Raw genomic sequence first — 11,013 nt, forward strand, 5'->3', positions numbered from 1 at the left:
ACTAGAAATAGCTCGGCATCATCACCAGGGAATGAGAAACTCATCACGTTCGTCAATGTTCGTATGGCAAACAAAACAAATCGGGACTGAGTCTTCCATGAAGAACTAGGGCATCCTTATCCAACAAATCCATCAAGAGTATAGTTTCAAAACTCAATTCATCAGGAAAAAGAAAACTTGAACAAAACCAGATCTTACACTAACAAGCGGAAATCCAGAAAACATCACAAGATGAAATCTCGGAACTACTCTTATGCAGGTGAGGAGCGACTTACCTTGGGTTTCTTGGACTTACAACCGAGAAGGAGGCATCTAGGGCTTTCGGCGAGCTCAAAATCCCGACTCTTCTTCGTGCTCCCGACTCCTCCTCGTCGAGAAGAGCTTAAGGAGATGGAGAAACCCCTCGGAGAACCTTGGCCGGCCATCGGAAACGCCCTAAAGCTCGGCTGTGTTTTCGCCGAGAAGAGTCGCGCCGTCGAACTCGAGAGAAGGGGAGAGAAAGGTTTCGGTCACGGGATAATTAATCCCTAACTTATCCCTCTTTTATAACCTAAAGTTTATGGCTTAAGACTATTTCGCTCCTTATCTTTTCACGAAATACTCGCGGAAGAGTTGGTTGGCTACGGTTTTGACCAAGTCAAGGGTTGCGGTTTCGAATCCTCAGCCGCGCACTTTTCGTTTCGATTTATTTTCAATGTTCCTAACTATACCTTATATAAATTTGTTCTCACATCTAATTAACAAATCGAGCATGGCACGGTTGGTCGTGCCGAGTTTTGCTTGGGCCGAGGAGCTTGGTTCGAAACCCAGCTTCTTCAACTTATTTTCCTTGCTATTATTCTCCATTACCATTTTCTACATCATATACATCTTATCTCATATATTATAAACAAAACTTGTTTAGCTCAGTTGGTTGGCTGACTTATGTTAAGACTCGGGTCAAGCCCGAGGTCTTGGGTTCAAAACCCAACTTCAACATTTTTCTTTCTTCTTCTTTTTTTTAAACTTCTTCCTCTTGGTAAAAATACCAAACGAACTCCAAAAATTGCATAAAAATACTCTATAAATTCCTAAAAATCTCTAGAATTTTTCTAAAACATTTCTAGATTTTAATAAGGTCTTTATGAACTCTATATCATGAAATTTGGGGTGTTACACCTGCCAGATACGTTAGTCCAACAATCCAACCATACCTTGCAAAACGAAGTTAGCATAATACAGATCTGATAAACAAACCATTTAACAGTCTTCGGGCTGTTCAGTTCTGACTTCGGATTCCCATATGAAAATCCTAGGTCGAACTAACGCCTACTATTCCCTCACCGGGGAACACATCCTCACCTACATCATTCAGGAGAGTATACCTGTTGCCAGACCGGTCCTCCAGACCGACTGGACTTTTGCTTAGCACCCGAGGCTCCAGGACTTTCTACTGGACGTCCTCTCCATGACTCGTCCAATCTTCCACATGGTTCGCGACACCAGAACTTTCCACCTAGGCTTACCACCCCCTAGGACTTTTGCTCGAAGCTGTCGACCCGCCAAGACTTTATGCCTAGGGTTACCACCCCTTAGGGCCTAGGGTTACCACCCCCTAGGGTTTTTCCTTTGCCTAACCACAGCTAGGACTTTTCCTCACCTAGGATTACCACCCGTTAGGACCTAGGGTTACCACCCCCTAGGGTTTTCGACCTGCCTAACCGCAGCTAGGGCTTTTGCCTAAGTACACTTATGACTTTCCTGCAATCTCATCAAACTTGTTAGATAACAAGACAACCTAACTTTGAACCTTTTGACATAATCAAAACACATGTTCGATCGTCGAATGCTTCCCAACAGAATCAACCGAAATTCCAATTGGATGAAACAAATAAGACACTTTGTGACAATATCAATTGTAGTAGTTTGGAATAAAATTATTTCTATATAGATATACTTTCACTATATCCTTATCACAGAAAGATGTATTTAACATTTGCAATGATTGCACAGATAATGTAACTCAATATCATTGATACATTTTAAATGATTCTTAGCAAAGTTGGCAAATTCTTCAACTCCAATAAAATATTTATCTTGGATAAATTTTTTTACTAATCTATTATACATCCAAGCTTTATTCATATACATTATAACCTAATAAGAAATAAATTTACATAGAGATTAAACATGTAAAACTAGGCATACAGATAGTTTAAACTTAATCTTAAGCAATTAGATTGAATACTATCAATAGCACTTAAATTTAAACTAAACATTTAGTTTGAGTTTGAACTAAACTAAGTTTAAGCAACTTGACCATGGCTGAGACTACATACATGAATCCAGATATTAATTAAACATGTCATGAACACAAACAGTTAAGCATACAAGATGTTGCTAAATAAAAAGAAAAATAAAAAATTTCTAAAGCGCTTCCGTCGAGTTAGAATTTCGATTCAAAACCCAACAACTAGTCCAAATCTAGGTTAAAAGCTAACTTATAGTATTTAGGATTTTTTTTCCCTAAACCCTACATTTTTGGCTAGTCGAGGCCTCGTGGCCAGGACTGAGATCGCAGTCGGTCTAGGCCTCATGATCGGACACATTTCTCGCTAAGGGCTCGGCCGGTCGAGGCCTCGCTGAGGCAAAATTGGCTGCGGTCACCCAAGGTCTTGTGGCCCGGGCAGAGGCCGCTACCGACCAAGGTCTCATGGCTAACCCAAAGGCCATGGCTAGTTGAGGACTCGCCGCCAAGGAAAAGGGTGCACCCAAATTCGCCACTCTGCTGACGGGGTTAAGGGGAGAGAAGAGGGGAGAGGAGAGCTTACATGATCAAGAGAGTGTGTGCGTGCCGGAGAGGTGCGAGATCGAGTTAGAGATGGAACTTTGTGAGGGAGCCAGAGTTTGAGCTGGAGTTGGAACTGAAGAGGATCGAGATTGGCTAGAGAGGAGATTGGAGAGGAGTTGAAGAGGAGAGATTGAATTTGGGTGCCTGGAAAAAGTCCAGAAAACTCTAATTAAACTCATTTAGCGGTGGAATTTTTTTTCCCGTCACTAATTTAGCAACGGAAATTTAAAATTACTAATTAGCGACTGAATATTATTTTAATAACTAATTTAGTGACGGAAAAGAAATTCTGTCACTAAATCCATCGCTCTATCGACTTCCTCATGCCCCAACCTTTTATTCTATTGAGATCAAACCAAATACAAATTTAAACCTCGACACATTAAGCAACACATCTTATACATCTTCCATGAGAAGTTAAGGGATAAGGTGTTGTCACATGAGGTCTTGGCGTTGAAACTCACCACGTTAGAGCATGCCTTCCCCCATGCCTTGACCACTTACACTAATGCCTAGTAACCACCTGTGATTTACCTCCTCTATATTAGCCTAGGGATGGGTTGGCGGGAGCACTTGGGGTGAGCAAATCATCTTTTTTCACATGAGAAGTTAAATGTCATCCTAGCTAGCATGGAGGTGTTAGCGTCTCCATTAGTGAGAGAGGCTGGAGACAACTCTTCAGAGCATTTCTATTGGTTAAAAATTCTATTTAGCTTATCATTGTCAATATTTTTTGGGTTCTAAAATTTATTCGTCACAATTGGATTTACTAGGGATGATTTCCCTAATATCATCCTAGGTATATTATAGTAATATTTATTATAGTCATAAAAGATCCAATTATAAGAGGGTGCTTTGTATTGGTTTGTCATCCAAACCATTCCTATAATAGCTAGTCACCTACCTTCTTGCATACTAAATTTTTTGTGGATGTTTTTCAAACAATTTTCTGTTTTTCAAACTTGCCAGGCAAGTGTGACAAGATAATTTTATTTTTAACTTTCTTATTTTGTTATATAATTGTTTATTTACCTTACGAGATTTTTCCAATTAACTAGATAAACCACACATCTATTTATACAAATTAAATCTTGTTCCCTTTTGTGGACATTCCTAGCACTCACAAATCTTTTTTTTTTCCATTGATCTTACATTGGGTGCTCCAAAAGGTATAGTTTCTAAGTTCTCCCTTCTTTTCTTCTTACATTTGGTATTTCCTTTTTTTTTCTTTTTTATAAGTAGAAATTGATGTTTATAATTTTCATTTTCACTGAGCTTTAATTTTAGTTATACCTTAAAATATTAAAGTCGTAGAATTTAAAAGAGTATCATTAATGCTTTGATAACTTCTCGACCTTGATAATGGTTCTTCATCCTCTAGGGTCTTCCATGTTGAGTTGATAGGTGATTCTGCTTGTTTCTGTGTCAACAGTTTGTCATCCTCGAAGTTTTTTTGTTGCTTACCATGAGATCCATGGGCAATTTGTCCTTTGGAGTGATCCTACTTTGGTATCATATGCCGCTTTGATTCCGAATGTAGGAACAAAGATAATGACTATAGGGGGAGTGAATAATTGAATGATTGTAATAGAAAAAATAGTTTGATGCAAAGCTTAAACACAAGAGTTAGTTATGCAATATAAAAATAGAGCACAAATGAGATAAATAAAAATAAATCAAGCAATGCTAACACAACATCTTGAAAATCCCACTAATTTGTTCTTCATACTAGAGGTAAAGAAATCTCATATAAAAGTTGATTCTTTAACAATAGGAATAAAAGTAATTAAAATGGTGTATGAAAACTTGTAAAACCTACTAAGATCTTAAAGATAAAGACCTTAAGCTCTTAGACAAAATTATAGATAAAAATAATAAAATTTCCCAGACTACGGTGCAACAGTAAAGCATTTCCACATGTAACCAGATATCCACAAGTTAATTCTTAGATACGGCGCACTGCAGATTAATTTCCTCTAATGGGAAGAGCGATGAACCGTTTGTACTTTCGAATTTATTTTAATGGTCAATGGAAAATTTCTGTGAGATCGAACTATTCACCTCCAGAATTAATCGATATAAAACATTATATACCTAAATAATAATAATAGTAATAATAATAATAATAATAATAATAATAATAATAATAATAATAATAATAATAAAAGACAATTAAAAACAAGTGGAGAAGTGAAGTCGTTATAGAATGGAAACATTTAGCTGCTTAATAGTTGGTGGTCACGCTCCCCTCACCCTTCTATTTATGGCTTTCAAGTCGAGCTTGGATAAGTTTCGTAGAGTTGTTTTATTCAATTCCACTCTACTTAAATTATCACAAGTTACAAAAAAATTGATCATGGAAGCCTTACAATTAACTCAAAGGAAATAAAATATTTTTAAAAATAGGTGTTTTAGTTTACAGTCCTACGTGCTAAACAGACCTAACTCTCTCCTAATCAAGTGTGTACATCTTGATTTAGTTCACATCTTCTTTTGTGGTTCTTGGCCACAAGTACACAAAACCTGGGGAAAAAATAAATGTTATTTCTGTCAACATATAAAAAAAAAACTTGTAGACTCGTTTGAGTCAACCCAAACAAAGAGACAGTATTGTGCATATCAGAAAAGTCTATTTAATGCATCCCTTCCTCTTCCTCTAGTGCATATCCCTCTCTTCATTCTTTCCACGCATATTCTTGTTTCTCCGGAGTGCAGGTAGCCAAAGCTTTGGGGTGTCTCCAACTTCTCTGGATTTGGATACAACCTTTTCCTTTGGGAAATCGTTCCATCCAGGAAGAAGATAGAAAAGGCTCAGCATGGGTACTCAAGGTCAATCACCCCCTGAGAACTACGACAGTAAACAAAATCAGGTAATAATAATCTATATTTCTACTTTGTAAATTTATCAGTCCTGTATCCAGATCTATTACAGTATTCTCAGTAATATCAGTTTCACATCAAGAACAATTGAATTCATTAGCAGAGATGATTTGGCTTTTAAAATGATAATAGCTCAGAAACTAAATTTAGCTCGGTGTCTAAAGGATAGCCATCAATACTGACGCTACGGGTAAGCTAATTTTCAGCTTGTTGTCAGTGTCCACAAGAACGAGTGGTATCAAAAACTACTGATGCCAGCTTTTTCAAACCTGTGGGAAACGTTTATAATAACAAAAACAAATTCAACCTTGTGGACGTCATCGATCGATTTGGTGTTCCATTTTCTTGGATTAGTTGGAAACAAATTGCTCCCATATCTCGCCGTAGTTGACGGATCGATCGTTGAGTAGGTTGCAGTTTTCCAGAATGCATTAAGAAAGGGTTGAGTCTAAATGTGTTCATCTTCTTCCTGTATGCCAACTGGGAAAACTTGCCGATCGATCGATCGACCATTTTTTTATGGTCAACCAGACGTGTTGAATCTGGCTTTTCTGGCCAATTTTCTTTTTTTTTTAAAAAAAAAAATGGCACGAACCTTGTGATCAGGCGACGCCGGCAAGACAGATCGATACGTGAAGAAGTTTAAAATATTCTCACGTGATGACTCCGATTCTGTATTCAAACCTGTGATGGGACACGGGTCTATGGAATCGAGAATATAAAACAAATTTCTAGTTAAGTTTGTTTAAGATCGAATAAATATAATTAATCTGTTGTTGAATTGGGAGCTGAGATTGAGAGATTGGTTTCATAAATCAAATGGTTTTCTGGTCAATTGCAGAGCGAGAAGGAGAAGGAGAGGGAGAAGGCGATCAACGAGTGGCTTCCCATCACATCCTCCCGCAACGCCAAGTGGTGGTACTCCGCCTTCCACAATGTCACCGCCATGGTTGGAGCTGGCGTCCTCAGTTTGCCTTACGCCATGTCCGAACTCGGATGGTACAAACGCAGTTGATGATTGATTTTTTAATTTTCCCTACTCCTTTTCTTCTCAAATTGAGGATCATATCGCAGGGGGCCTGGGATCGCCGTGATGGTCATCTCATGGATCGTGACCCTGTACACCCTATGGCAAATGGTGGAGATGCACGAGATGGTTCCCGGGAAGCGATTCGATCGGTACCACGAGCTGGGACAATATGCTTTCGGCGAGAAGCTAGGCCTTTACATCGTCGTTCCCCAGCAGCTGATTGTGGAAGTCGGAGTCTGCATCGTCTACATGGTCACCGGCGGCAAATCCCTCAAGAAGTTCCACGACGTCATCTGCCCTGACTGCAAGCAAATCAAGCTCACCTTTTTCATCATGATCTTCGCCTCTGTGCACTTTGTCCTCTCGCAGCTACCCAACTTCAACTCTATTTCTGGGGTTTCTCTGGCCGCTGCTGTCATGTCTCTCAGGTACGTACTCGATCAAATTACTTCACGATCGATCAAAAACAAAAGGATTGACTAACTCCTCGATCCATTCTAGTTATTCTACCATTGCATGGGGGGCTTCGGTGGACAGGGGGAAGCAGGAGAATGTGGAATACGGTTACAAATCTCATACACAAGGAGGGACTGTGCTGAGCTTCCTGGCGGCGCTGGGAGATGTGGCCTTCGCGTACGCCGGCCATAACGTGGTGCTGGAAATCCAAGCCACCATTCCTTCCACTCCCGAGAAGCCTTCCAAGAAGCCGATGTGGAAGGGCGTGATCGTCGCCTACATCGTCGTGGCCCTCTGCTACTTCCCTGTGGCTTTCGTCGGCTACTGGGCCTTCGGCAACGATGTCGAGGACAACATCCTTATCTCTCTAAACAGGCCGCGCTGGTTGATTGCCATGGCCAACATGATGGTCGTCGTCCACGTTATCGGAAGCTATCAGGTGATCGACATGATTTATATTATAAATTTCCCCTGAATCGATCATCATTCCAAATTAATTGTCCTCGATTCGTCACGTATGACCCATGCTCGCCCCTGCAGATCTACGCGATGCCTGTGTTTGACATGATGGAGAGCTATCTGGTCAAAGGGCTTCGCTTTCCTCCTGGCCTAGCTCTTCGCCTGATAACACGAAGTGCTTATGTCGGTAAGCCTCCCTGCTCCATTGATTTCCTCACTCACACTTAACGATTCCATTCAGTAAATCGTCGAGCAGAGCTAAATTCCTTGGTCTGTGAACTACTGCAGCATTCACCATGTTCATCGGCATGACCTTCCCCTTCTTCGGCGGCCTACTCTCTTTCTTCGGCGGCTTCGCGTTCGCCCCGACCACATACTTCGTGAGTGCTCCACACACTTACTTTACAGTTCACATTGTAACAAACCATTTGATATTGCCATTATGATTCCAGCTTCCTTGCATCATGTGGCTTGCTATTTACAAACCGAGAAGGTTTAGCTTATCTTGGATCACTAATTGGGTAAGCAAGTCAAGAACATCTCTTCATTGAATATTAGAATGACTATCAGAATTAATAACGAAGATGAATATTAATTTGTTTCGCTTTTTTACCCCTCAGATCTGCATAATTCTCGGGGTTCTGCTTATGATCTTGGCTCCTATTGGTGGATTGCGAGAGATCATCGTAAATGCCAAGACTTACAAGTTCTACTCGTAAGAAAGGCCGGTGTTGATTTGAAATTAAGTGCATTATGTGGTGTCAACAAATATGATGAGTGCTTGAGTGCCAGTTGTATAATTTATGATTACGTATGGTACCTCCCTTTACTCTTAAATATAAGCGACTATTTATTTAGGAGGATGGAAATAAAAATTAAGAAAAAAATTTATTCCTATTTACTTTGCAAAAAAAAGATGAATTATATTTCTTTTCCGTGTTTACTTAATAGATAGACAAATTTAACAATCGGTTTGTAGATCATTTTTTAATAATTTTTACTGTCCAAATTAGATAAAAACTAACTTTCTCCTTTTATCTCCCCGCAAAGAATAATAACCTAATTTTTCTATACTCATGCGAACACGCCTTGCGTGGCTAAAGGCAACGACCCCATGCGTGAAGTTGCCTCGCGCGACCATCAGTAATGACTGTGCAATCGTCAGCCATAGACAACAGACTTCACGAGGTTACAAGCAACGACTCCACGTGCATGGTCTTAAACGATAGCCCCTTGTGTGAGGTCGCAAGCGACAACCCCATATACGTGTTGAGAATATAATCAAAGTTTCACATTGAAAATATTGAAAAAAATCATGAGTTTAAAAGATAAAAGATATCTTTATTGAAATAAACACTTTTGGATAGAGCCCAAAAAAAAATCCATAAGGACTTAGGTACAATATAAATCATATCATTGTGGAGATATATGAATTCTTTTGGTTCTATCGAGAAGGAGCCTTGTGGGTAGTGAAAAGTCCAAGTCGATCAAGGGTGACTAGATATTTGATGAAAATCCTAGGAGAATGAACATAGATGATAAAAAGTCTTAAGTAAATCAAGATTAATCAAGTGCTAGGTATAAATCTTGGGAGTAGTATTAGAGCCTTTAGCTATTGTCTAGAGAAATGTATAGACTATTCTTTGAATTTAAGATGTTTTTCTATAGGATCCTCATGTACAATTTTAACTTTTGATCTGGGCAAATTAATAATCATTAAGAGCTCTTTTAGGACAACACATACAGAGAGACTGCCAAAGACTTGTCTATTAGTAAATTTTCAGTTAACCTTTGACAGCTTTTTCTTTTTATGTGATTGGTTTCTTTCTTTCCTATCTATCGTCTATGCACTTAATTATTCACTATAGCACGGACAAGTAGGTACCCAATTAATCAACATGTGGAAACTCCTCTCAGGATTCTCTATAGCAGCTATGATACCTGTACATGTAGAAAATCAAGTTATATCCCCCACACATTTATACCTGTAACACTACCACATGTACTCCAATAAATTTACCCACCAGTTGGTTAGGCAGCAATGTGAGCGCAACTGAAACATTGTGTCATATGCTGTCTCTTACTATTTGTATTTTGTCATGCAATGTCTTAGCTTTGGTGAAGGTGTCTATATTCTTGACTGTTATTCTGAAGCATTAAGGATCACGGATTGAAATTGATTTTTTGCATGAGCAAACACTGAACCTGGTAAGCATGGAGAATACTTGCTCAAGTTCCTCACTGTCCTTGGTCATTGTTCACCAAGTAGAGCTGTTATGAATTATGAGTGTGAACTTATTTCATTGGTGGAGTACACGATATTTTCAGTTATACCCACTGATCAAGGTATAATATGCAACAATAATGGGAGACATCCCATCTTTAGGCATGGTCTTCAGCACAATTCTCCATATCCGGATGCACTTCATCTCTGTTCATCACTCTGATGATATCTTCTAATTTATGATACAACCCATGGTGAATAAAAATGGTGATTGATTCTGTCCGAAAATTAAGGAAATTGATGCTGGGGACGTGGCGCTCTTATTGACCTCCGAAGGACTCCACCCTTGCCTGCAACACAAGCAGCGTTAATGCCGAGGCAGGGAAGGGATCTCTGATGATGGTCCTCCAACGCTCAAGTCAGTCTCCGACGGAGCAAGAAGTAGAGGAAACTGTAGCGCAATTGTAGAGATCGCGAGAAAAGCATAGCTCCGTTGATGCCTGGACCTCCCTTTATATAGGGCTCTGGTAGCGTGTGTGCACCTTTCTTAAAGCGAGCACAATGTCCAAAGCTTTCCTTAAAGGGATATGTCGGTAAAGAGTCTCTGACATAGTACCTTAACGAGCTGAGCATATCTCTGAAGTGACAGTGGAAGTGTCTGTCGTACGATCTTCTGCCTGACCATGCCGCCCATCGGCGACACTAACTCCTAAAAGGATGTTGAAGAATATCCCGTTGTGTCTGTTGCTCAGCCGAACGGGATGACCGCTCGGCTGAGAATCCCTGTTCCAATGTCATTCGTTACGGGGCCGAGCAGGGTGACCGCTCGGCTGGAGTCTCCGCTATCTGGTTAATGAATCTACCACTTGGCCGAGCAGGATCGCCACTCGGCCGATACTTCCACTAGTCACTGCACGTGTCCAGACCGAATGGGATAGCCGCTCAGCTGTGGTCTGCTTGGCCGTGACTCTACTCTGACGTCCTGAGTATCGATGTAAGGCCGAGCGGGGTGGCCACTCGGTGTGCACTCCTGTCTTGAGCATCTTAGATCAACTGGTGGTCGAGCCAGTGATGATGTCGGATTGGGCCTTTCATATCTCGGTCGGGAGGACCACTCGCCCGCTCAGCTTGTGA

General features: G+C 40.3%; 1 protein-coding gene across 1 annotated transcript; it reads left to right on the forward strand.

The window, feature by feature from the left end:
* Window positions 1-5,435: 5,435 nt before the first annotated feature.
* Window positions 5,436-8,512, forward strand: LOC122027749 (lysine histidine transporter 1-like). Its single transcript, XM_042586757.1, has 8 exons — window positions 5,436-5,700; window positions 6,552-6,709; window positions 6,785-7,168; window positions 7,242-7,635; window positions 7,737-7,842; window positions 7,944-8,035; window positions 8,108-8,176; window positions 8,276-8,512. Exons 1-8 carry the CDS (start codon window positions 5,647-5,649, stop codon window positions 8,372-8,374), a joined length of 1,356 nt encoding a protein of 451 aa, XP_042442691.1. The 5' UTR covers window positions 5,436-5,646; the 3' UTR covers window positions 8,375-8,512.
* The last annotated feature ends 2,501 nt before the right edge of the window (window positions 8,513-11,013 follow it).

Source organism: Zingiber officinale, chromosome 10A (genome assembly GCF_018446385.1).
Source record: "Zingiber officinale cultivar Zhangliang chromosome 10A, Zo_v1.1, whole genome shotgun sequence".
Classification (NCBI taxonomy): domain Eukaryota; kingdom Viridiplantae; phylum Streptophyta; class Magnoliopsida; order Zingiberales; family Zingiberaceae; genus Zingiber; species Zingiber officinale.

Coding starts and splice junctions, on each gene's coding strand:
- LOC122027749 (XM_042586757.1), top strand. CDS start 5,647: ATGGGTACTCAAGGTCAATCACCCCCTGAGAACTACGACAGTAAACAA. Junction 5,701..6,551: donor ACGACAGTAAACAAAATCAG/GTAATAATAATC, acceptor GGTCAATTGCAG/AGCGAGAAGGAGAAGGAGAG. Junction 7,843..7,943: donor AACACGAAGTGCTTATGTCG/GTAAGCCTCCCT, acceptor GAACTACTGCAG/CATTCACCATGTTCATCGGC.